This window comes from Rutilus rutilus (assembly GCF_951802725.1).
Source record: "Rutilus rutilus genome assembly, chromosome: 19".
Classification (NCBI taxonomy): domain Eukaryota; kingdom Metazoa; phylum Chordata; class Actinopteri; order Cypriniformes; family Leuciscidae; genus Rutilus; species Rutilus rutilus.
Genome location: NC_140232.1, coordinates 908,971 through 936,417, shown reverse-complemented (window position 1 = coordinate 936,417; position 27,447 = coordinate 908,971). Strand labels below are relative to the sequence as shown.

The 27,447-nt window shown below is 41.0% G+C and overlaps 3 protein-coding genes across 3 annotated transcripts in view; all 3 read left to right on the top strand.

Moving 5' to 3' along the window:
• LOC311278365 (acylamino-acid-releasing enzyme-like) overlaps positions 1 to 20,522 on the top strand; it is a 33,196-nt gene extending 12,674 nt beyond the window's left edge. Inside the window, exons 11-23 of the mRNA XM_084389145.1 lie at positions 241 to 362; positions 1,140 to 1,200; positions 4,482 to 4,579; positions 4,876 to 4,927; positions 5,957 to 6,045; positions 7,153 to 7,291; positions 8,177 to 8,260; positions 8,381 to 8,461; positions 8,716 to 8,804; positions 12,777 to 12,967; positions 14,185 to 14,287; positions 18,422 to 18,528; positions 19,987 to 20,522. Coding sequence (XP_084245271.1) covers positions 241 to 362; positions 1,140 to 1,200; positions 4,482 to 4,579; positions 4,876 to 4,927; positions 5,957 to 6,045; positions 7,153 to 7,291; positions 8,177 to 8,260; positions 8,381 to 8,461; positions 8,716 to 8,804; positions 12,777 to 12,967; positions 14,185 to 14,287; positions 18,422 to 18,528; positions 19,987 to 20,092 — 1,322 coding nt within the window. The 3' untranslated portion in view covers positions 20,093 to 20,522. The remainder of the gene's footprint in view (positions 1 to 240; positions 363 to 1,139; positions 1,201 to 4,481; positions 4,580 to 4,875; positions 4,928 to 5,956; positions 6,046 to 7,152; positions 7,292 to 8,176; positions 8,261 to 8,380; positions 8,462 to 8,715; positions 8,805 to 12,776; positions 12,968 to 14,184; positions 14,288 to 18,421; positions 18,529 to 19,986) is intronic.
• Positions 1 to 27,447, top strand: part of LOC311278748 (nuclear factor 7, ovary-like) — a 1,193,180-nt gene that overhangs the window by 1,114,436 nt on the left and 51,297 nt on the right. The window lies entirely within an intron of this gene.
• Positions 20,952 to 25,728, top strand: tlr9 (toll-like receptor 9). The gene is made up of 2 exons (XM_084389144.1): positions 20,952 to 21,068; positions 22,417 to 25,728. The coding sequence occupies exon 2, from the start codon at positions 22,420 to 22,422 to the stop codon at positions 25,582 to 25,584; it is 3,165 nt and encodes a 1,054-aa protein (XP_084245270.1). The 5' UTR covers positions 20,952 to 21,068; positions 22,417 to 22,419; the 3' UTR covers positions 25,585 to 25,728.

Sequence of the window (27,447 nt, the reverse complement as noted above, 5' to 3'; positions counted from 1 at the left end):
CATCTTCAACCATTCTGTTCAGACAATATGTTGTGTGTGTGTGTGTGTGTGTGTGTGTGTGTGAGAGAATAAGTGTGTCTGAGAGTATGTGTGTCTGACAGTATGTGTGTGTGTGTGTTAGTGTGCGAGTGTGTTTGTGAGAGTGTGTGTGTGTGTGTGTGTGTGTGTGTGAGTGAGTGTATAAATTTCCTCATAATTATCACATTTTTGCCGCTCATAATCTTGTATCTGTGTCCTCAGACCAGTTGTCCTGTAACTCCAGCTCCGTCTGCTCTCCTCGGCTCAGTCCTGATCACTGTCGCATCGCTTATCTGGAGTCTGGCGTCTTTGGCCCTCACCAGCAGTGCAGCCGACTGTGTGTGGTGTGTGTGTGTGTGTGTGTGTGTGTGTGTGTGTGTGTGTGTGTGTGTGTGTGTGTGTGTGTGTGTGTGTCCAAGTCCAATTCTTAAAGTAAATGAAAGCTGACTGTAAAGTTTTAGCACTAACAGTAATTAGTTTGCAGTATGACTGGTACACCCAGCAGACGAGTGTTGTGGTGTGTGTGTGTGTGTGTGTGTGTGTGTGTGTGTGTGTGTGTGTGTGTGTGAATTAACCTTGACTGTAAAGTGTTGCAGTGATGTGATCAGTTGTGGTGTGTTTGCAGTATGACTGGTACACCCAGCAGACGAGTGTTGTGTGTGTGTGTGTGTGTGTGTGTGTGTGTGTGTGTGTGTGTGTGTGTGTGTGAATTAACCCTGACTGTAAAGTGTTGCAGTGATGTGATCAGTTGTGGTGTGTTTGCAGTATGACTGGTACACCCAGCAGACGAGTGTTGTGGTGTGTGTGTGTGTGTGTGTGTGTGTGTGTGTGTGTGTGTGTGTGTGTGTGTGTGTGTGTGTGTGTGTGTGTGTGTGTGTGTGTGTGTGTGTGTGTGTGTGTGTGTGTGTGTGAATTAACCCTGACTGTAAAGTGTTGCAGTGATGTGATCAGTTGTGGTGTGTTTGCAGTATGACTGGTACACCCAGCAGACGAGTGTTGTGGTGTGTGTGTGTGTGTGTGTGTGTGTGTGTGTGTGTGTGTGTGTGTGTGTGTGTGTGTGTGTGAATTAACCTTGACTGTAAAGTGTTGCAGTGATGTGATCAGTTGTGGTGTGTTTGCAGTATGACTGGTACACCCAGCAGACGAGTGTTGTGGTCGATGTGCAGACGAGAGCCAGAGAGGGTAAGGGCATGTTTGCATACATTTTTTTATTTTTTTATTGGTTGGTTTATTGGAGTTCAGAAACGTGTTATTCAGATGAAGTTCTCTTTCAGTCGGTCGTATGTCGGACGTGCCGAATGACTGGGATCACGCTTAGAGAGCCCGTCATCTTCAAGTGTTAACAGAACGAGCCAATGCACATTGGCGTGTGAGATCTGCATCTCGAGCTCCGCCCTGCAGCGCGGGTATAAACACGGAAGCGGATGCAGGAACCACTTGTTTTTCGCTGAGGAGCCGAGCGTTTGATGATGATTGAACCTGGCTGATATGAGGGAGACCGACAAGTCTCGGTTCCTGGACTCTCCCATTTCCCAGGTTGGGCTCTTCGGCGACGCGGTGGAGAACTAAGCGAACTCCTGGCTCCCCGGAGCCCAGAGGCCCCCACATGTTCAATAAAAGAGCAAATTCCTCTGTTGCTGGGTCCCAAGAGGGCGAGGTTGGCGGTGTGCGACCCTCCTCACACACACCCCCCCGCCGCCCCGTGGAGACTTCACGGTTCGGTTCGATACGACACAGTGGTGTTACGGTTCGGTACGTTTTCGATACAGCAAAAAGAAAGAAATGCCAAAGAAATTTACTTGATTTAAACAAACAAAAAATGTATTTTTAAATAATTGTGAGTTTTCCTACATCTTGAAACTTTTAGTTTTATAAATGGTGTTAATCTTTGAAGTATGGACAAATAATGTTTTGGTCATCACATTATAAATAACATTTAAATATGATAACATTTGAGTTTGCTGGAAAAAGATGTGTGACGTACTTGAAAGCATTTTACTATTCCTGCCACACTTCCATGCTTACAGTGAGTGTTACTACAGTAAATCCATGGTGAATGTTGCTGATCTGTGGACTCAAAGCCTATAACTAGTTCATTCAGGGCACAATGTTTCTCCTGGTTTCCACGACAGCGCTGTTTGATCTAATAGAGATCTACGGTTAATAACAGAGAAATGTGAATGCTTCTCACTAGATCTCGGCTCATCTCACTAGTGCTGATGTTATTACTTCTTTGGCGAATTCAAATGCTTTCTTTACTGGATCTCTTAGCGCTGTGTAGTAACAGTGTCGCTTGATCAAGATCGGCTCGCGCTGCTCTGACAATGATGGTCAAAACTGATAAACGGTCTGTGAAGCACAAAATAATGAGTAGCGCAGTTTCATTCTGCTTTCATTATGTTTACTGCATGATGTTGGGCAACGTTGTGGTGGTCGCGCCAGCGTGACTGCTAACAAAGGTCGCACCGGCAGGAAAAATGGTCCACCGAATCGTTCGGTTCGTAATGCGTAATGAACCAAAAGCCTCGTACCGAGCTGTTCAGTAAGAAAACGTGTATTGTTACACCCCTAGTGGAGACAGGTAAGTGTTGCCCCGCACACTCAGCTTCGGGCCGCTATGCCGTCTGAGTCGGGTCCCTATCTTCCACTTCGCTGCCCCGCCGTGGGTACTTCTGTGGTGCCTCTGGTCCCCCTGGCTCGGTTTGTGGAAGCCTAGAAAGTGCTTCCCAGAGTGTCCAGCTGGCTCCTCCGTACCATCAGACTCGGCTATATGATTCAATTAGTCCGGCACCCGCCCAAGCTCAGGGGTGTTCACTACACTTCGGTGTTGAGCGAACGGGCCCCTGTCATGTGTGTGGAGATCGCAGTCCTACTGGCGAAGGATGCGATAGAGCCGGTCCCTCCAGCCGATATGAAGACCGGCTTCTACAGCCCGTACTTCACTGTACCCAAGAAAGGCGGTGGGTTACGACCAATCATGGACCTGTGTGTTCTGAACCGGTCCGTTCACAGGCTGCCGTTCAAAATGCTAACGTAGAAATGCATTTTCAAATGCACCCCCAGATTGGTTTGCAGCAATCGACCTAAAGGACGCATATTTTCATGTCTCCATCCTCCAGCGACACAGGCCTTTCCTGCACTTTGCATTAAAGGGTCGAGCGGATCAGTACAAGGCACTACCCTTCAGGCTGTCCCTGCCGCCCCCTGTTTTTACTAAGGTCGCGGAGGCAGCTATTGCTCCCATGAGAGAGCGTGGTGTTCGTATCCCCCACTATCTCGACGACTGGCTGATACTACCACAGTCTCGGGATCAGTTGTGCGAACACAGGGATCTGATGCTCCGGCATCTCAGCCAGTTGTGTCTTCAGGTCCTCGTGCAGAGGATCTCTTTTCTCGGTATGGAGCTGGACTCGGTCCACCAGACGGCACGCCTCACAGAGGAACGTGTCCGGTCAGTGCTGAACGCCTTGAATACTATCAAGAGCAGAACAGAGGCCCCACTGAAATTTTTCCATAGGCTCCTGGGGCATATGGCATCCGCAGCCGCAGTAACGCCGCTCGGGTTGGTTCACATGAGGCCGCTTCAGCACTGGCTTCACGGCCAAGTCCCGAGATGGGCGTGGTAGAGCGGCACGCTCCGTGTGACAATCACCCCGGCCTGCCTCCAAACCCTCAGCCCGTGGTCAGACCCTTCATTTCTCCGCGCCGGAGTGCCCCCAGAACAAGTGTCCAGGTATGCTGTGGTCTCCACAGATGCCTCCAACACCGGCTGGGGGGCCACGCACAACGTACATGCAGTTGCGGGGATCTGGACGGGCCCCCAACTGCATAGGCACATCAACTGCCTCGAGTTGCTTGCAGTACATCTTGCTCCGGGCCGCCTCAAGAAGCTGCTGCTCGGCAAGCACTTGCTGGTCCATACGGACAACACTGCAGCCGTTGCGTAAATCAGCGTGGTCTCCTATTGAGTCAGGTCAGGTCAACCAGTCAGGTCGCTTCGTGCCACTTATTTCCCGGCCTGCTCAATTGTGCAGCCGACGAGCTCTCACGACAGCCTGTGGGGGGATAGGGAGGCTTTGGAAGGTGGTGTGTTACTTGGGATCCCAATCATTCGGCACTTCCGACGTACGTCCCGTCGCCAGCATTGCTTGACCACCGCTGACTCCGGGGCTTCTGCTCGGCTCCTCAGTGAAAAACAAATGGTTCTTGCATCCGCTTCTGTGTTCATACCCGTGCTGCGGGGCGGAGCGCGAGATGCAGGTCTCACACGCCAAAGTGAGCATTGGCTCATTCTGTTAACACTCAAAGATGATAGGCTCCCTAAGCGGGATCCCAATCATTCGGCACGTCCGACGTACGTATCCGTAATCCTTCAGGGAACGAGGGTTACAAGGGTTACGAGGGTTACCAAGACGATCTCTGGCCTGTTTAATATCTCTTTTTTCTGTGTGTGTGTGTGTCAGATGGTTTTACTGGGATCTACAGCTCGATGCTTTCTCCCCGCTGCTGGTCAGCTGACAGTCAGCGTGTGCTGATCTCCTGCGCTCAGAGAGGCCGTAAGGTACTGTTTTCATGGACACAGATTAACATGGTTGATTATTGCAAATTGAATATGAACTGAGCTGAGGCTGGATGATGACATCACTGTTTTCTCCAGAGATGCTTTATAGAGGAATTGAACTTGTTTCCTATTTGATTATCTTTACACAGTTACTGAACTGAATCAGCACTGAACTGACCTCAGCTGAACATTGACTCTATTGTCTTTTTAGAGTTTGAAATCTGTTTGCGTCACTGATTTTGTTATTGTCCTGTATATTAATAAAGTTGATTTGACATTGTGTTTGTATATTACAGGATCTGTTGGTTGTTGATACTTCGAGTCGAGAGGTCACGTCTCTCACCTCTCGTATGTAGAGCTACTCTCGTTGTCTCGTTACGCATGACTTCTCATATGACTCTACTGTAATCTACTGTACTCTACTCTTATCTACTGTACTGTGCTCTATAGTACTGTACTCTACTCTTATCTACTGTACTCTACTCTACTGTACCTCACTCTACTGTACTGTACTCTACTCTTATCTACTGTACTCTTCTGCACGCTACCTACATTTACATTTACATTTATTCATTTAGCTGACGCTTTTATCCAAAGCGACTTACAATTGCTATACATGTCAGAGGTCGCACGCCTCTGGAGCAACTAGGGGTTAAGTGTCTTGCTCAGGGACACATTGGTGTCTCACAGTGGATTCGAACCCGGGTCTCTCACACCAAAGGCATGTGTCTTATCCATTGCGCCACAGCACCCATACCTCTACTGCACTCTACTGTACTGTGCTCTATAGTACTGTACTCTACTGTACTCTACTCTTATCCTACTGTACTGTACTCTACCTCTACCGTACTCTACTGTACTCTACTCTACTGTACCTCACTCTACTGTACTCTACTGTACTGTACTTCACTCTTATATACTTTACTCTACTGTACTCTACCACTACTGTACTCTACTCTACCTCTGCTGTACTCTACTTTTGCTGTACTCTACACTACTGTACTCTACTCCACTGTACCTCACTCTACTGTACTCTACTTCACTCTACTGTATTCTACTGTACTCTACCACTACTGTACTCTACTCTACCTCTGCTGTACTCTACACTACTGTACTCTACTCCACTGTACCTCACTCTACTGTACTCTACTTCACTCTACTGTACTCTACTCTTATCTACTGTACTCTACCTCTACTGTACTGCACTCTACTGTACTTCACTCTAATATACTGTACTTCACTCTAATATACTGTACTCTACTGAACTCTACTGTACTCTACCTCTGCTGTACTCTACCTCTACTGTACTCTACTCTACTGTACTCTACTGTACTCTACTGTACTGAACTGTATGACTCTGATCTCTTTGTACTGTAGAATCTCAGGAAGGAAGCTGGAGTTTACTGAATATTCACAGAGATCTGATGGTGATCAGCTGCTCTTCACCAAACCAGCCTCCAGACCTGGTATTCACACATACATTATCAACACATATATATATATATATATATACAGTATATAAGTATGCGCAAGGAAAAGACAATGTAGTACGACTGAATGAATGACGTCCTGGGTCAATAAAGACCTGAGGTATGAGTTTAAGGGTTAAATGGATCTCAGATAACAGTTTTTCCTCGTATAGTTAATGAGATGTGTGTGTGTGTGTGTGTGTGTGTGTGTGTGTAATGAGATGTTGTGTTCTGCAGCGTGTGTGTGTAATGAGATGTGTGTGTGTGTGTAATGAGATGTGTGTGTGTGTGTAATGAGATGTGTGTATGTAATGAGATGTGTGTATGTAATGAGATGTGTGTGTGTGTGTAATGAGATGTGTGTGTGTGTGTAATGAGATGTGTGTGTGTGTAATGAGATGTGTGTATGTAATGAGATGTGTGTATGTAATGAGATGTGTGTGTGTGTGTAACGAGATGTGTGTGTGTGTAACGAGATGTGTGTATGTAATGAGATGTGTGTATGTAATGAGATGTGTGTATGTAATGAGATGTGTGTGTGTGTGTAATGAGATGTGTGTGTGTGTGTAATGAGATGTGTGTGTGTGTAATGAGATGTGTGTATGTAATGAGATGTGTGTATGTAATGAGATGTGTGTGTGTGTGTAACGAGATGTGTGTGTGTGTAACGAGATGTTGTGTTCTGCAGCGTGTGTGTGTAATGAGGTGTGTGTGTGTAATGAGATGTGTGTGTGTGTGTGTGTGTGTAATGAGATGTGTGTGTGTGTGTGTAATGAGATGTGTGTGTGTGTGTAACGAGATGTGTGTGTGTGTGTAACGAGATGTTGTGTTCTGCAGCGTGTGTGTAATGAGATGTGTGTGTGTGTAATGAGATGTGTGTGTGTGTGTAATGAGATGTGTGTGTGTGTAACGAGATGTTGTGTAATGAGATGTGTGTGTGTGTGTGTGTGTGTGTGTAATGAGATGTGTGTGTGTGTGTGTGTGTGTGTGTGTGTAACGAGATGTGTGTGTGTAACGAGATGTTGTGTAATGAGATGTGTGTGTGTGTGTGTGTGTGTAATGAGATGTGTGTGTGTGTGTGTAACAAGATGTTGTGTTCTGCAGCGTGTGGGTTTTCTCCCAGCGAAGGGTTCTGATACCCAGGTGTCGTGGGTCACGCTGGAGGAGACTCAAACTCAGGACCAGATCAGCTGGAACACTGTGAACCTCAGCCCTCCACCTGAGCAGGACAACACACAGTACCGTAAGATCTGTGTGTGTGTGTGTGTGTGTGTGTGTGTGTGTGTGTGTGTGTGTGTGTGTGTGTGTGTGTGTGTGCCCTCCACCTGAGCAGGACAACACACAATACCGTAAGATCTCTGTGTGTGTGTGTGTGTTCACTAGGCCTGTCCCCATCCTACAGATAACTGTAATTAACCATTTAATTAGGGACCAAGCACTGAAGGTGTGTAGGCAACTATTATAATCGTTGGCGTTCCTATTATTATTATTATTATTCTTCCGCTTCTTCTTGGCACACAGATGGAGGACAGACTGAACTGTCACCCAAGCAAATCTGGAGTCTCTAACTCTATCCCTCTAGCGCCACCAACTGTCCAAAGTAGAAACAAACTAGAAACAAAATTCCAGACGCTCAAGGTGATTCGATTGCACCGTGTGATGTCATTTTCCGGCATGAAAATGTTTCCGCCATTTAGAATTAGTCAAACATTTCATGAAAATGTAACTGGATCATCTTCAGACCAACAAACAGTTGATTTGTCAAACAGTTCTCGAATAATGCGGAAACGAATTTGGCGAAGTTCCTGCCAAAATGAACGTGAGGCTATTGCCTATCTCTGCAACGCTTTAGCGTATTCTGACCAAAATTGGTGTGTGTTATGACATACATGACCTGAGTCTACCTGCACAGTTTCGGTGCAGTGCCCCCTAGTGGTCAGGAGATATGAAACATTTTTGCTTATAACTTCTGAATGCTTTGACCAAAAATCACAAAACGGGTTTCGGTTTCGGGTAGCGCCACCTTGTGGTCAAAAGTTTTAATGAAATTTCGACAGTCCTAGTGTTCACATGTTGCACTGTACAGTATATCTCCATGGAAAAATAACGACTCTCTGTTCTTCTTTAGCTGGTTTGGACTTTGATGCGATTCTGCTGAAGCCAAAGGAAACGACGGAGGGAAGCAAACTACCTCTCATCGTCATGCCACACGGTCTGCTCTCTACTGACATTTATACAGTACTTTTACAATATAAAAGTGTTGTAAGAAAACGTTAACGTCTTGCTGTGCTGATTTTCTGTGTGTGTGTGTGTGTGTGTGTGTGTGTGTCAGGCGGCCCTCATTCAGTGCTGGTGACAGAATGGATTTTGTCCACAGCGGTTCTGTGTAAGATGGGCTTCGCTGTCCTGCTGGGTGAGGAGAGCTCATAGTTTATACTTTACACTAGGGGTGTAACGATACCCTCACGTCACGATTCAATACATATCACGATACTGAACTCACAATACGATATTATTGCGATACTCCAAGACACATGATTTCGGAGATTCAAATGACATGAGGGCGATTTTCTGGCTAATATCGTAATGTTAGGGCCGTATGGGCAGGAATGAGTCGATGTCAATGGTTTTGTGTAATTTTTCCGATGTGTGTGTTTCCTGTTGCAGTGAATTACAGAGGCTCACTTGGGTTTGGTCAGGATAACATCTACTCCTTGCCTGGAAACATCGGTACGCAGGACGTGAGAGACGTGCAGGTAAACACTAACACTCGCTGGTCACATGATCACATCATCAAGCATCACAGCAGTGTTGGGGAAAGTTACTTTTAAAAGTAATGCATTACAATATTGTGTTACTAAATGCGTTACTTTTTATGAAAAGTAATGCGTTACATTATTTTTGCGTTACTTTTTCTCACCTGGGCTGGACTTGCTTCTTTGTTTTGTTAGCAAAAAAAAAAAAAAAAAGAAACATCTATTTTTGGCACATATTAAGGCCCTTTCACACCAAAAGTGAAATAATAATCCTCAGGCTGAAGGAAATGCATATTTACTCCTGTACAGTAGAGGTAGAGTACAGTAAAGGTAGAGTACAGCAGAGTACAGTAGAGGTAGTGTACAGTAGAGTACAGTACAGTAGAGGTAGTATACAGTAGAGTACAGTAGAGGTAGAGTACAGTAGAGGTAGTATACAGTAGAGGTAGAGTACAGTAGTGTACAGCAGAGGTATTATACAGTAGAGGTAGAGTACAGTAGTGTACAGCAGAGGTATTATACAGTAGTGTGCAGTAGAGGTAGAGTACAGTAGAGGTAGTGTACAATAGAGGTAGAGTACAGTAGTGTACAGTAGAGATAGAGTACAGTAGATGTGGCATACAGTAGAGTACAGTAGAGGTAGTGTACAGTAGATGTAGAGTACAGTAGTGTACAGTAGAGATAGAGTACAGTAGATGTGGCATACAGTAGAGTACAGTAGAGGTAGTGTACAGTAGATGTAGAGTACAGTAGATGTAGAGTACAGTAGAAGTAGCGTACAGTAGAGGTACAGCAGTGTACAGCAGCGTACAGTAGAGGTAGAGTACAGTAGAGGTAGAGTACAGTAGAGGTAGAGTACAGTAGAGGTAGAGTACAGTAGAGGTAGAGTACAGTAGAGGTAGAGTACAGTAGAGGTAGAGTACAGTAGTGTACAGTAGAGGTAGAGTACAGTAGAGGTAGAGTACAGTAGTGTACAGCAGCGTACAGTAGAGGTAGAGTACAGTAGAGTACAGTAGAGGTAGAGTACAGTAGAGGTAGAGTACAGTAGAGGTAGAGTACAGTAGAGGTAGAGTACAGTAGTGTACAGTAGAGTACAGTAGAGGTGGTGTACAGTAGAGGTAGAGTACAGTAGAGTACAGTAGAGGTAGAGTACAGTAGAGGTAGAGTACAGTAGAGGTAGTATACAGTAGAGGTAGAGTACAGTAGTGTACAGCAGAGGTATTATACAGTAGTGTGCAGTAGAGGTAGTGTACAGTAGAGGTAGAGTACAGTAGAGGTAGTATACAGTAGAGGTAGAGTACAGTAGTGTACAGCAGAGGTATTATACAGTAGTGTGCAGTAGAGGTAGTGTACAGTAGAGGTAGAGTACAGTAGTGTACAGTAGAGGTAGAGTACAGTAGTGTACAGTAGAGGTAGAGTACAGTAGTGTACAGTAGAGGTAGAGTACAGTAGTGTACAGTAGAGATAGAGTACAGTAGTGTACAGTAGAGGTAGTGTACAGTAGAGGTAGTGTACAGTAGAGGTAGAGTACAGTAGTGTACAGTAGTGTACAGTAGAGGTAGTGTACAGTAGAGGTAGTGTACAGTAGAGGTAGTGTACAGTAGAGGTAGTGTACAGTAGAGGTAGTGTACAATAGAGGTAGAGTACAGTAGTGTACAGTAGAGATAGAGTACAGTAGATGTGGTATACAATAGAGTACAGTAGAGGTAGTGTACAGTAGGGCTGGGCGATATATCGATATAAAAAATATATCGATATATTTTTAAATGCGATATGAAATTAGACCATATCTCATATATCGATATAACGTTAGTTCAAATTTGCGCTCTGCTCTCGCGCCTCCGCTCCTCCTTTTCCACTCTGCGTGCGTGTTTAGAGCATGTTACGAGAGGCGAATCATGACTACTTCAGAAACCCCAGCACAACAGGAACTACCAGGCAGTGACATAAGTGTACGCTGAAATAAAGTCTTTCAAATCAGAAAAACGGACTTTATTGTCCTGTCAGCCGTTATCCTGTGCTCGGAGCGCACACTCAATTGCACGCGCAAATGCGGCGGCGCGCGCGCGCTGTGTATCGCCTCACTGATCAAGTGCAAAATAAACTACGAGCATGCAACGCCGTTACGTTGTAAATTACACGAAATAAAAGTAATGCAGATATGATTTTCATTCTATTCACCAGGAGCAGTTTCCATGTTTCATCAACAGTTATTGTTAATATTGTGTATTCACCATGGCAACTGTCGTTTCCATATTAACCCCAAAATGCCACTATTTTTATTTGTGTTATTTTTTATATTTTTAAATGACTGTAGTGGCTCATACCAACATTGTATTAACAAAAACTAGTTTGGGACTGCTATTTAATAGCTTTAGCATAGGCCTAATGTTTATTTATTAGTAGGCCTACTAGTCTATTAGTCATATTCTTACAATTCATGTTAAGTAAAGGGGAAAAGTATATATATGTGTGTATATAGGCAAATTATAACATGTTTACACAAAATTTGTTTATATATATTCAATGTAAACTTTGATAATCATAATTAATAAATCACAAATAACAATTCAAAGGGAATAATCGGCAATTATGATTTTTGTCATAATCGTGCAGCCCTAAGGTGAAGAAACCTGTTTATTATTTATTCATTTGATTTTGCAACTGTTCACTTTGCGGAAAAAATATCGGGATATATATCGTATATCGATATTCAGCCTAAATATATCGGGATATGACTTTTGGTCCATATCGCCCAGCCCTAGTGTACAGTAGATGTAGAGTGCAGTAGAAGTAGAGTACAGTAGAGGTACAGTGGTGTACAGCAGAGTACAGTAGAGGTAGAGTACAGTAGAGGTACAGTAGTGTACAGCAGAGTACAGTAGAGGTAGAGTACAGTAGAGGTAGAGTACAGTAGTGTACAGTAGAGGTAGTGTACAGTAGAGGTAGTGTACAGTAGAGGTAGTGTACAGTAGAGGTAGAGTACAGTAGAGTACAGTAGAGGTAGTGTACCATAGAGGTAGTGTACAGTAGTGTACAGTAGAGATAGAGTACAGTAGATGTGGTATACAGTAGAGGTAGTGTACAGTAGATGTAGAGTACAGTAGAGGTACAGTAGTGTACAGCAGAGTACAGTAGAGGTAGAGTACAGTAGAGGTAGAAGTAGAGGTAGAGTACAGTAGTGTACAGTAGAGGGTGCCGCTCAAACAAACCTTTCAGTTGCTGCTGTTATTCTGGATTAAAGAACAATAGGATACAGAAGAAGAAGTTCAACACTCTTATCTCTAAATCTGATCTAAAGTCATTTTTGCTTCTTAGTATGGTTGAATTAGATCATTGAAGGGCAGCAGCAAAGACACTGGTTAATTAAGTGAGATTAAACACAAAGTATAATTGTGTAATTTAATGTAGTTAATTATAAAGGTTATGTGTAAAATTCAGAGATTGCATTTTACTGTTTTATTCATTTTGAGGAATACTGAATGTTTTTGTGCAAGTGAGACGAGTACATGCATGTTCACATTCAGTCTAGAACTAAAATAACCATCATGTTTACACAGCGCACACACACACACACACACACACACCTAACTTTATTTCTCTCAACATGTGGACAGGAGAGCTGTCAGTCAATAAATGGGAAAACAAAGTAACTTGCGTGACTTATTTGAAAAAGTAACTCAGATATTTCGTGGTAAGTTTAAAAAGTATTGCGTTACTTTACTAGTTACTTGAAAAAGTAATCTGATTACATAACTCAAGTTACTTGTAATGAGTTACACACAACACTGAGCATCAGTATAACCAAATACATGAGTTAAATTAGTATTTATTTTGGTATTTGGTTATACTAAATAAATTAGTGTTTATTTTCCATATTTTCAGAAGGCCCTGCTGGAATAATTAGCGGCATATGTGTTGTGACTGTACGTCAGTCTGTATGTGTATAATAAAGTGTTTAACTCTGATCAGTTTGCGGTAGACAGTGTTCTGAAGCTCGGAGACTTCGACGAGCAGAAGATCGCTGTGATTGGAGGATCTCACGGTGGATTCCTGGCTTGTCATCTGATTGGACAGTATCCTGAGTTTTACAAGGCGTGTGTGGCTCGAAACCCCGTCACGAATCTGGCCTCCATGATCGGCAGCACAGACATTCCCGACTGGTAATGTGACATGAACCATCATCATACGAAATTGCATTAGGGGGATTTCAGATCAAATTTAACCAATTTATTGTTTCACCCTCATTTCTGTTTGAGTGGTGAAATTACACACCAGTTTAAATAATATTAAAGTGCCCCTATTATACTTTTTAGGATATTCCCTTTCATGCAGTGTGTAATAGAGCTGTCTGTGAATGTTAAAGGTCTGCAAAGTGCAGAAAAATAAAGTTTTTGTCTCCTAAACGAAAGAAGTGATTCTGAACTGAAACGAGTCGTCAGTAATTCAGTCTCTCTTCCTGCTGAACCTGCGTAGGTTTGTAACTAATTTGCATAAAGCCAGCCTCTGGTGTTGATTGGCTGAGCAGTGTCTCTTAGCCCCGCCCTCAAACACTGTAGTGTATCTGAGACTGGAAGAGTCTGGTTCGAGAAGACGCTGTTTCTGCTGACAAAGCAAATCCACTTTGATGGATTAAATAGCATAATAAGAATAGAATAGGTCTTTATTGTCATTGTCACAGGTACAACGTAATTTAAAGTGCTCTCCAGTCAGTACAACATTCATTTAGTCTATAAAAATATAATTTAAGTGCTAGTGCTAGTTAGAGCCCTGCACGGGCCAAAAACTCCAGCCCTATCCCGGCCCTGGCCCGTGGTGTTCAAGCCCGACCCGACCCGAGACCAACGTCAATATCACTTTAAGCTCTCTCTGATGTGCTCTCTCTGATGCGCGCAGTCTCTGCTACACACAAGCACACGCGCGTCACACGCTACTAAAGGTAAACTTGTATTATAGACCTGAAACATCATGCCCAATCATGCCCACAAATATTGAACAGACTGTCCATTAGAGAGAAGCATAAGCCTGCAGTGGAGAATATAGCGCTAAATAAGATCTCAGTGAGATCAAGCCGGCTGTAGGTGTTATTCGCGTGCGTACACAAAACAAGAAACAGCCACGGCACCGACCGGGAAGACACTGAGCCGCTGCAACCGTTTATAATAATGCCACTTTAATGCAACACAATTATTATTATTTTATTTAGAGGAGAATACATTATAGGGAGTAGGTGCCTGATCCAGTGTAATGCAGAACAAAAGTACAAAAGTAGGCTTTCCTTTTCATTTCTTTTACTTGGCAGTGAAATAAGACTAATGTATCGTGATATCGCCCTGATGTGTGTGTGTGTGTGTGTGTGTGTGTGTGTGTGTGTGTTCAGGTGTATGGTGGAAGCTGGTTATGAATATAACACACACGTTCAGATTGACCCCGCTACTCTGGAGCAAATGTTGAACAAGTCCCCTATAAAACTCGTCAGCAAGGTGAGCGGATGCATCATTTACTGTTTTTAATTCCTAACTGGGAATCACTTCAGAATAATGATCCGTTATTAATAAGCAACTATGCAGGACTAATGAGTAGCTCTTCATTAACACTTCAGCTATTAACTAATGTAGAAACAAGCTTTACTAATCAGTGATATCACATTTAGGACTAAGATTGTTCCTTATTAGGTAATCAATAATTACTGAATGAGATTTGCATCATTAAGAACTAATAGGTAATTGTGACAAATTATAAAGAATTACTAATTAATTACTAATCACAACATTAACATGTCTGAGACGTTAGCAATTGTCTTTTTTTACTCTGAACGTGGTCATAAAACGCATCACTAATTACTCGTGTTGCCTCGTCACTTCAGGCACTACTAGTGAGCTTTTGCAAGAATGGTCCAGATCACATAGTGACTAGGCAACACTTGAGCAATTAGTGATGCGTTTTATGACTATATTCAGTGTAAAAATGATGACTGATTAAGGCGAGACACTACAGGTGAATAGGGTAACATCTTTAACTAGCAGATATCACCAGGACACTTTCCCAGTTGATTACCTACATTAACCCCCTGAGGTCGGCGGTATCGCCGGCGATACCAGCTCGCTTTTTTTTTATCAGTGTAAAAGAAACTCATAAATACTCTGTTGACTTTGATTTTCCATAGGAGTTTCATACATCAAACGATTCTGTTAAATATGTATTATTTTTCTGTATACTCACAATAAAAACAAAGTGTTGTGCTTTTCGCCAAATTAAGAAAAATAATCACGGAGCGAGTTCTGCCTTCTCTCTGTCCGTGTAGTCCATTCTGAAACGCGTCCGAAAATGAATCATAACTCAGCGAATACTTCTCACACAGGCACGTGATATATGTCTTTATGAAGCTTGAAATCTCTTCTTTTAAATGAAGTAATTAATAAAAAAAACAAATGTTTTCAACTCATGTAATCCGTTTGAAAGCAAGGAGAGGTACCGTTTTTTCCTTCTGCCTAATTATCTCTATAATGAACTGAGGCCGCCCCGCCCCCGGCGCTATTGACATGGTAAATAGTTTAGGTAATCTATGCTTCGCACCCGCCCCCCGATCAATGCCTTGAAAACACGAAGTTTCATCAGATCAGATTCACTGATAGTTCATCGCGTTTAGAGAGGATGGCGCGTTTCTCCGGTAAAGACGGTCTTCAGATGATCCTGGACAGCGAGGAATAACTCACCTTGGCTTTTCCTCAGAGGAAGATTGTAACTCAGACGAACGGCAGCATGTTCAAGAGTGAATTGATCACGCCGAGTAAACACCGAGTTTTCACGTGAGTAAATATGTGAACTCAAGTGGTCTAGTGGTAGAACTTTTGCCTAGCGTTTCAGAGGTTCTGAGTTCAAATCTGCACTCATAGTTTTTTTTTTTTTTTTGTCAAATCAGATTATGTTTATCAGTGGTTGTATATCAGGCAGAGACATGTGTGTGTGTGTATTTTGTTTTGTAATTTCACTGGAACGAAAAGAGAGTCTCCACAACGGATTGAAGCGCGCGTCCGAGTGAAGACTGCGCGAGCCTAAAACAAACACAGTATCCGCGTCTGACTCGCGGGAATCCACGGCGCAAACCTGTGAGGGGCGCCCCATATCAGCTCGAGAAAACACAAGTTTATTCAGATCATTACTTGTTTACACCGTCTCGCAGCGCTGTGAGGAATAATAATAATAAGGGAAAATGTCCCTCAAAAGGTAGATGTAAACAAACTATTAAAAGGTAAATATAATTTTTTTTTCTTTAAATAATTTTTATTGTGTTTTATTAGTAACAAATTTGGGGAGAGGATAAATATTCCAAAACTGAAAATACAGTATGAGAATTTACTGCACAATTACTAGACATGTTTACCTTGGATATTATACAATTTACAAGCACAATTTGTGGAAAAAAAAATGTATATAAAAAATATAAATAAAATTTATTTTTGTGTATAAATATATACACATGTATATGTGTGTGTGTGTATGCACATATATATATTTGTATAAGCAACGTATTAAACTGCAAATTAGCATTTATATTCCTTATAATAAAAATGAAAGACCTATGTTACAGACATATGAAAGACAACATTTCGTTGATTAGTTTTGGATAGATTATACATTTTTACTGTAAAATATCTGCCACCTCAAATAAGCTTTTATTTGCCAATTTTTTTGTCAAAAATAATCAAATAATCAATCAAATCCTTAACTTTGAAATATGTATGATAAAATGTATACTTTAGTTTGTACAAAGAAAGATTACACTTGAATTGTTGTTTATTTAAATATTTACAAGGTAGATGTAAACAAACTATTAAAAGGTAAATATAAGCCTTTTCTTTAAATAATTTTTATTGTGTTTTATTAGTGACAAATTTGGGGAGAGGATAAATATTCCAAAACTGAAAATACAGTATGAGAATTAACGGCACAATTACATGTTTTCCTTGGCTATTATAGGCCAAATTGCAAGCACAATATGTGGAAAAATAAAAAAGAATTGAGATGCTTCCAACTGTTGCTCTTGCATTCTTGTGGTTCAGTGACTCACCTGAATGAATGGCTCATTAAGTATGCGGTCCTCAGGTGTGAACCACTACATATGCATGATCTGTGACGCCCACTCCGCATATGGCCTTTCCAAACAGAAAGTGCTTTGCAAAATTCAAATCAATGTATTGTGTTATGTGAAGGATTAGGCAGGGTGATTTTCACATAATTTTGAAGAAAAAACACTAGGCGATGACATCCATTAGACAAAAGTCTTATTGGCACATATTTAGTGTGTGTTTTGTGGTCTTATTTCAGAAACTTTAGTTTTTAGTTTTTTCAATAACCACGCATAAACATTATTCTCTCAAAAATGCAGACATGTACATTCTTGTTGCTCACATATTATGGTAGCCCTGTTTGTGCTAAATAGTGTGTAATTTTTTTTTGCCATTACTATGTTTATAAGCAACTGAAAAAAGCACAAATGTCAGGGCATGTCAGAACATCTCAAGGACCCCAAAAACACCTCAGACCCCAGAGGGTTAAGATGGGGAAAAAATTTATAACAAGTCTTCTGTAATTTAATGTTTAAATATGCTAATTAGGCAATATCTAATTAAATATGCGCTAACTTGCATATATTTAAAAAAACGAAATCTGAGTATTGGATAAAGGGTTAAAAACGATTTTTTCATTGTGTTCACATATTAGATGGGAAACAAATGACAGAGGGATTTATGGAGATCTACTTTTGTTATCCTGTAAATCAGAATATACTGTCAATAGCCTTAAAAAATGATTTTCGACATGTTTTTTGGAATTAAATGTTATATAAATCAGGCTAGGAATAATATATTTATAAATCCCTCTGTAAATGTCTTCATAATATAACTGGGTACAAGACTGGGAAGTGTGGTGTGTATCGGTGCTGCTGAAGTGGAGATTTCAGAGAGAAAAGTCATTTTGAGAAAACGGGCTTTAAAGATTTATCATCAGCCAATGAGATTGCACATTCAGCCCTTTTACTTTCACGATTGGTTGCTGATAAAAAGGAAATGACCATATTTGGATCCAACAGTATTGTACAGGAGAGAGAGAGCTTTCCAGCGGTGTGTGTGATGACAGGAGCAGACAGAGATCGCGGAGCAACATGTTGATTAAGAACGACAACTTTTGTTGAATTGATGAGAAATCTACAGACGCAAACAGACGAAGTGTGTAAAATAAAGACCTAAATGTGGATTTCAGACTTTCTTCACCACAAGCCTGAAAGAAGACGTTATTGAAGACAAATATCTCTAAATTGACCAGTAAACCCCCGATGTGTTTGCCTGTGTGTCGCCGTAAGACACGCGATAATGTTCTTTATAATTTGTCAGTTAGTTAATAGTTATCAATGAGGCAAATCTCATTCAGTAATTATTGATTACCTAATAAGGAACTATCTCCTAAATGTGATCTCACTCACTAGTAAAGCTTGTTTCTACATTAGTTAATAGCTGAAGTGTTAATGTAGAGCTACTCATTAGTCCTGCATAGTTGCTTATTACTGACGGCCCATTATTCTGAAGTGTAGCTCTTCACTGCACGGGTTTGTTCCTCAGGTAAAAGCCCCAGTCCTCCTGATGCTGGGTGAGGAGGACAAGCGTGTTCCCAGTAAGCAGGGCGTTGAGTACTACCGAGCGCTGAAGGCGTTGCAGGTGCCAGTGAGGTGAGTTACAGCGATCATATCACCATTACCGTTCGCACGGATACGCAGAAGCGACTAGAAATTCTGTATTATGAATTTTTAAGGCCAGACAAGTCATTTGTTGAGGTCAATTTGTAAAGAAAAATGACACGCATGCACACACACATGTCCAAACACACACACAGCACAGGCCTAAAGCTTGGACACATCACTATTTTTAATGTTTTTGAAAGAAGTTTCTTCTGCTCATCAAGCCTGCATTTATTTGATCAAAAATACAGAAAAAAAAATGTAATATTGTGGTATATTATTACAATTTAAAATAATTGGTTTTCAATTTATTATACTTTAAATTATCATTTATTTCTGTGATCAAAGCTGAATTCTCAGCATCATTACTCCAGTCTATCACATGATCCTTCAGAAATCATTCTAATACGATGATTCATTATCAGATGGAAACAGTTCTGCTGCTTAATATTTTTTCATAACCTGTGATACTTTTATAGGATACTGTGATGAATACAAAAAAATGTAAAAAAAAATAAGCAAATGTTTTAAAAATAGAAATCTTCTGTAATAGCAATATACTCTACTGGTCAGTCATTTGGGGTCAGGTTTTTTTTTTAAATAAATCAATACTTTTATTCAGCAAGGATGTGTTAAATTGATAAAAAGTGATAGTAAAGAAGATTTATATTATTAGAAAATATTTTTTTATTTTGAATAAATGCAGTTCTTTTTAACCTTTTATTCATCAGATATATTAGGCAGCAGAACTGCTTCCAACACTCATAATCAATCCTCATATTAGAGTGATTTCTGAAGGATCATGTGATAGACTGGAGGAATGATGCTGACAATTCAGCTTTGCATCACAGAAATAAATGATAATTTAAAGTATAATAAATTGAAAACCAATTATTTCAAATTGTATTAATATATCACAATATAACATTTTTTTTCTGTATTTTTGATCAAATAAATGCAGGCTTGATGAGCAGAAGAGACTTCTTTCAAAAACATTAAAAGTAGTGATGTGTCCAAGCTGTTGGCCTGTGCTGTCCCCATAGACGAACACGTGATACGCATGTGCGCGCCGTCAGCGTTCTCAGATTCACGTTTGTGAGGCATGAGCGGAGACGGAAACGTGTTCAACATTTCTCTAAACTTGCATCTTGATCCTGTTTTAAAGTTTGTGTTCTCGAGCTCCAAACACTGTGTGTGAATGAACAGCCAGAACACATTAAAGTTTCTGTGTGTGTGTTAGCGGCCGCTACGTTAATAACTAATGATCTTTACAGCGGAAGTGAATCAGTCAAAACTAACTTTATCTGGACAATAACTTTATTCTAGATCTCTGTTACTGTAATCTCCTGTTATCACTGTAAAGCTGCTGTGAAACATCTGTAATGTTGAAGCGCTGTATAAATGAGGGAGGCTTGACTTGTGTGTGTGTGTGTGTGTGTGTGTCCACAGATTGCTGTGGTACCCAGGCAATAATCACGCTCTGTCCAAAGTCGACGCAGAATCGGATGGGTTCATAAACGCCGCTCTCTGGGTTATCCAGCACCTTTCCCTGTGATGTCACTTCCTCCACATAAACCATGATCAGCTCTACGTATGATTCCTCCATCTCTCTCAGTGGTAACAGCTGCACTGACGAACTGAGGCTTTATTCCTCGAATTGATTCAGGACTCAATCAAAATCTCTGAACACTGAAGCACTTGACGAGGTTCACAGGCATAGTGTGTGATATCTGAAGAAGTGGAAATGAGACGGTGACATAAGTGTGTTTTAAATAATTCAATCTAATTTACACTACATAACATTTGAAAAATACTACAAATCTTACTTGCTTTCGAAAATGGTTTTAGTTTTCAGTTATTGGCTAATTATACTTGTGCCGAGCTGCTGACGGGTTCATTGATTCGCTGCTTTTGTAATATGGTTTCTCTCTGGGAGATGTTTGAACTACTTGCTGCATTGTTTTCAATAAAATGCACTGAACACACACGTCTGTAGGGCTGATGTTACACCTTTCCACTACACACTCACATATAACCACTGGCAGCTGGGCTCTTCTTCACATTATAGTGTCTTGGTTTAAAGTATGGTATGTGTGGCCATCAATATCTGTGTAGAGCTAGATAACAACTCGAATGCTCTGATCATGTGATAAGAGAGAGGGGGAAATCAGGTTTAGTGCAAGAGAGGAATATTGTGGTCATCGGCCTTTCATTTATGAAATCTATCTCTTAATTTCAGTAACTATTTTTAAACCAAGAATAACTAATATTACTCCTTCTTGCATCACATGCCTCACCACTTCTGAACATCTGTTCCCCGACTGCGTGTGTGTGTGTGTGTGTGTGTGTGTGTGTGTGTGTGTGTGTGTGTGTGTGTGTGTGATTGACTTTCAGTTACTGTGGACTTTTCTTTCACTTCCATGAAAAGGTGAGCACTGTAATAGAAATACCCAGAGCAAGTGTCTTTGATTTCTCTGCTGTAGCTGATATACGGTGCTGTGGAGTCGGGAGATCTGGATTGCAAACCTTTGGTACGTGATTTTCTGTGTTTTAAATATATTCCATATGATGGAGAAGGCAAGCAAATAATTTACAGCACGACATATTCAATACTCTGTCGAGTAAATCCTACATAGTACAGTGAATAAATATTGTAAGTTAGTTTATTTGCAATAAAATATTTGAATGTGCATTTATTACCGTTTTTACTTTACATAGTATCGCTAACACTTTATAATAACTGCAAGCTATTAATCATTAGTTAAGCATTACTAAACAGTTAAGCATTGATAGACATTAATAAGCAGTTTATAAATACAACTATAAATGCTTTGTTCTTGATTTATAAGCATATCTATAATGTGTTTAATAATTGTATTTTCATACTTTATTAATGATCAGTTTATCATTTCTAAATGAAGTATTGCGTTATTTACACACCAGTTATTTAGGAGCTGTCAGTGGTTCATAAGATCACTTAGAAAGTGTAAGTAAATGATTAATAAACTGTTTAAATACATCATATTATTCAGACATATAGTAATAGTTACTTAGTGTGTTAATAAATGGTTTATTAACATGTATTTCTACTGTAATTCATGATTAATTCAGGTAGTTATAAAGCATTTAGTAGAGGTCAGTTCACTATGTTTGTGAGCTCATCTAAAGTGAGGACTAGTTATGCTGTGTAAAGCTTTTATAAAGGAGATTTAAAGACTCAGTTTTCTTCTAAACAGAAAAAGGAAACACACACACACACACACACACTGATACAGAACATAGAAATATTAACAGTCTTTAAATCTCCTTTATAAAAGCTTTACACAGCATAACTAGTCCTCACTTTAGATGAGCTCACAAACATAGTGAACTGACCTCTACTAAATGCTTTATAACTACCTGAATTAATCATGAATTACAGTAGAAATACATGTTAATAAACCATTTATTAACACACTAAGTAACTATTACTATATGTCTGAATAATATGATGTATTTAAACAGTTTATTAATCATTTACTCACACTTTCTAAGTGATCTTATGAACCACTGACAACTCCTAAATAACTGGTGTGTAAATAATGCAATACTTTATTTAGAAATGATAAACTGATCATTAATAAAGTATGAAAATACAATTATTAAACACATTATAGATATGCTTATAAATCAAGAACAATGCTTATTAATGTCTATTAATGCTTTATAAATTACGAATTAACTATTTAATAATGCTTAACTAATGCTTAACAGCGTGCAGTTATTATAAAGTGTTTCCACTGTGACAAATACGTAATGCACTTCATAGTTCTAGTGAATATAGCGTAGTAAAACTTTCATTGCTGTTTTTAACTAATATTATTGTTCTGGTGTGTCTAGGCCATGCTTGGACAGGCGTATCTGGTTCTCATACTGAATCAGTTTCATCTTTTTGCAACTATGCATCCTGAATTCTATCCATGTGAAAGTCACACTTCCAAGGACGGACACATAAACATCGACTGCCAGCACAGACGTCTCGGTAAAATCCCCAAGTTCATATCGCTCTCGGCTGTATCGCTCAACTTAAATCTAAACCATATACACTACATTAAAGGTGATGCATTTGCTGGTTTACCCAATCTCAAGCATCTCAGCTTGATGTGGAACTGTGTACCAGATCCTCTCAAAGAGCAGAGATGGCCTTCGTGCAGCCTGAACGTTGATCCAGAAGCCTTTGTCGGACTTAGAAACCTAACTTCCCTCCAGTTAGCCGGGAATAGCCTGAAGAGCATTCCTCCTCTGCCAAAGCAGCTTTTGGTCTTGGGACTGGAATTTAACAACATCTTTCATATCGTCAAACCTCTCGGTACACCTCTACTGAAACAACTACTGCTCAGCAAGAATTGTTTCTACGCCAACCCGTGTTACCAGTCTTACTTTATCCACCCACGTGTGTTTCAAGATCTTCCTGAGCTTTTGAACCTCACCCTTAGTTACAACAATGTGACCGGTGTTCCCCAACATCTCCCACTTTCACTGGAAAGCCTAGATTTGGAGGAGAACAAGATTGAACGTATTAACAAAGAGTCGTTTGGCAATCTGACACGACTACGACATCTTAACCTGGGGTGGAACTGCCAGAGATGTGACCATGCTTCCGAACCCTGCTTCCCATGCCCGAACAACCAATCCCTGCATCTGCATCCGGATGCGTTTCTACATCAGAACGGCTCTCTGATCAGTCTAAGTCTGCGAGGAAACTCTCTTCGCACACTTCCCCCGCATCTTTTCATGCAGCTACGCCATCTCCGAGATCTGGATCTGTCGGACAACTTCCTAGCCTATGCCATACAAAATGGCACCTTTTATGAAGAGCTCCAGCATGTTGTGTCGCTCAGTCTGCTTTACAACTATGAACCTCTGAACACCTTCTCCGAGTTGAATTTGTCACCGGCCATAGAGAAGATGACGGCTCTAAGAGAGTTGTACCTGAGTGGATTATTCTTCAAAGAACTGTCGAACCACAGCCTCGCACATCTGATCAAACTCCCAAGACTCGAGTCCCTGGAGCTGCGCATGAACTTCATTTGCTCCGTTAGCATTGATTCGATTAGCAAGATGAGTGCGTTAAGAAGGGTGGGCCTTTCCCAAAACATGATTGCTTTCAGTCCATGCTACTCAACCTGCAATTCTGAAGCCACATCGACTTTCCAAACCCTTGATAAACGCCACGACCATGAAGGTTACAACCTACAAACCCAAGACGTCCCAGAGCTGAACTCTGATGGAGGTCCCTGTCCTTTTTACTACTCCATGTGGCATTTCAAAAAGCAAATCTGCTCCAAAAGCCTGTCTTTTGACCTGTCTCAGAACAACATCCCATGGCTGAATGCAAGCACTTTTAGCGGCATGGAAAACGTGGTATGCATAGATCTATCCTACAACTACATCAGCCAATCTTTAAACGGCCGGCAGTTCTCAAGTCTAAGCAAACTAGCTTTCCTTAATATGGCCCACAACCGCATCGACCTGTACTCTGAAAAGGCGTTTCGAGAGGTTAGTGGGACTCTGAAAGCTCTTGATCTCAGCAACAACGAATTCCACTTTATCATTAAGGGAATGGGACATCGCTTCACGTTCCTTCCACACTTGTCGTCTCTTAAAGTGCTGAGTCTAGCGAACAATCACATCGGCTTACGAATCTCTAACGTTCTCAATAGTACTTCCCTGAAGTATTTTGTGTTCTCGGGAAATCGTTTGGACATAATGTGGGACTCGAGGCGTAACCAATACGTGCATTTCTTCCAAGGTCTCACTAACCTCACGCACTTAGACATTTCTGAAAACCATCTTAAATCATTCCCCCCGGAGGTGCTGGTGAACTTGCCTTCGAGCCTCCAGGTGCTCAGAGTCGACTCCAACATGCTGAGTTACTTTCCCTGGGGAAACGTCTCGGTTCTCAAACAGCTCTGCTTTCTGAACCTCAGCTCAAACATGCTTTCATTCTTACCTAACATCCATTTTGAGCTCCGTCTCGTAAGCCTGGACTTAAGCCACAATCGGCTAGTTGCAATCCCAAGGGTTTTCCTAAGTCAGGCGGTGCACCTTAAACACCTAATGCTCAACCACAACCAGCTGAAGATCCTTGACGCATATGCTCTTCCCTTGTCGTTTCATAAAGGTAATACTTTCTGTCCTGCTGGGGGGAATAATAATGTGTCCTCCTGCAAACTTGTCCTACATGCCAATCCTTTTATTTGTAGTTGCATTATCTCCGGCTTTGCCAAATTTCTCAGAGAAACTGAACTGGATATCCCACACCTCACCACACAGGTTCACTGTGCTTACCCAGAGTCGTTGGCCGGCGTGAACGTCCTCTCGGTCGACCTTCGCTCGTGCCAGGAGATATTTGGGGGATTCGCTTTACTCTGCACTTTATTGTTGACGTTGGCCGCGACCAGCATTCCCCTGTTAAAGCATCTCTACGGTTGGGATCTGTGGTATTGCATCCAGATTTTATGGACTGGACACAAGGGACACACTCCAGCCAACAGGAGCACGACCGATAGCCAGTACGATGCGTTTGTGGTCTTTGATACGAGTAACAAGGCTATCAGAGATTGGATCTACAAGGAGATGATTGCGAGATTGGAGAACAGGGGGAGGTGGCACTTTCGGCTCTGCCTAGAGGAGCGTGACTGGTTGCCTGGAGTATCTTGCATAGAGAATCTCCACCAGGCGGTTTACAGCAGCAGAAAGACGGTGTTTGTATTGACCAGCCCCAGTGGCTACACTCACGCTAGTGGGATTGTCCGACAAGCCTTTCTTCTGGTTCAGCAGCGGCTTCTAGATGAGAAAGTGGATGTTGCCGTTCTTGTTTTGCTGGACGTTGTCTTCCCCAAGTTCAAATACCTTCAGATGAGGAAACGGCTCTGCAAGAAGTCGGTCCTGTCGTGGCCCAAGAACCCACGAGTGCAGCCGCTCTTCTGGAACGACTTGCGTGTCGCTCTTGTTTCTGACAATGTCAAAGCCTACAACAAAAAAGTCACGGAGGGCTTCTTCTAAAACGGCTAAAGTGTATTGAGAATATGTTTTAGGTAGTCCTGTTGTTTAGTTGATTTTTGGTCGGGGATTGTGGCTGATCAGAATATGTAACATTTTAAAGTCCCCCTGTAGTCAATAATTGTATCCCTTAAAACTCATCAAAATTACATTTAAACATTTTTCCCTTGAAAAAAAAATAAATTCAGCGTACCTTACAATATCTTGACTGTAACTCGACACCTTTGCCTCATTTAGTATGCGCAGTTCTATGAATATGCAAATGAGCCCCGCCTCCACTCACTCACTCAGCTCAGAGATCCACTGGTTGACGATCACACGTTGATCTGATTGGTTACAAGGTAGTTTGTGACGTCAGAAACACCAGCGATTTCAAAGCGTGTTTCTGAGACTGTCTTTGGTTCACTGCAGTTTAAAGGAGGAAATACTCAGCAATGGTGTCGACTTATGAACTTACACATGCTTTGTCTTAAAGCAGATTAAAAACTCCACATAGACACATAAACTACACTAAAAGCTGGATTTACACCACAGGGGGACTTTAAATGGTGAATACAAAATGTAGTTTTGATCTCGCTGTTCTGTCCACATTTGTGTTCAGCCCAAATGTAGGCTAATGTAAGAGTTTGAAATACATTTTGAAATATATTTTGGTAAATGAAGGTTGAAACTAAATATATTTTCAATTTTAAAAATGTGTTTTTTGAGCTTCCCAACACATATATAGCACTGAAAATAATCTATAATTTCAGAAATACATGAATCTAAACTCCTTCCATCAGGAAATAGAAACAGCTGAAAGCCCTTTTAATTATGTTGCGGATCAGTTTGACTGGTTAAAAATACTGGTTAACCTAGGATATATATATATTAACATTTTGTAACTTTCTCATTTATGGTCATATGGACATGCCTGTAAAGTTTTGACTCTTTTGTGTACAAAATTTCTGACGATTTGGATGTCCGTGGGTCAATTTGACCTGCAGTTTCATGGTTAACCACAGCTGGACTCAAATAAAGATAATAAAAGTTGTGTTGTTTATGTCTGTTTCTCCGGTACCTTGTTCAGGAAAATGTTCATTTCTCTGGGAATCGAACGGATGACTTTGGTTAGGGAGTGCATGCTCTACTGTTTCAGGAAAACACAAATAAAACAAACATTTAAAATAATAATAATATTTTAAATAATAACAAACTAGTTGCAATCCTGTTTATAGAGATTTAAAAAATATATTTTTCATAATTTGTATTGAATACAGTTAAGGTCTACAACTTAAAAATCGTACCAAGAATTCAAACATAATACATAAGCATACAGAAGCTTATGACTCATGGAGATTAAGCTGTTTATTAATATGTTGTTTTCTGCAGATTGAATCTAGTGTAGGAAGGTTGATCACTCATGGGTGCCATTGACTCTTCATTTTGCATTTTCATTCACTTTAAGACATAAATATGAAAGACTATTAAGATCTAAACACCTGTGGAAGAGAGGCGTGAAGAGCGAGGGAGTGAAAGTGTCGCTCAGGAGGAAGTGGTGCACCTGTGGGACCGCATCAGACGCTCCTCTGGACCTCAGGCCTTTACACACTTCCAGTTTCATGCCGTTTAGACTGAAATAGCCCTGCGGTTTCTGGAGCTCAGCAACACGTTTCAGAAGAACGCCTCGAAACATTAATTACAAGACACGACTGGATATATGGTTTTGCACATTTATTATATTGTAAGATTGTGACGAGATAAGCTATTGAGTCATTTAAACGTGTCAGTGAAACATGGTGTTCAAACTCATGTGGAAGATTAAACTGAGTCTGAGTTACTTCTGTCTAATGAAGGCCTTCAAGACCGATACAAACTGGAGATAAC

Coding starts and splice junctions, on each gene's coding strand:
- tlr9 (XM_084389144.1), top strand. CDS start 22,420: ATGCTTGGACAGGCGTATCTGGTTCTCATACTGAATCAGTTTCATCTT.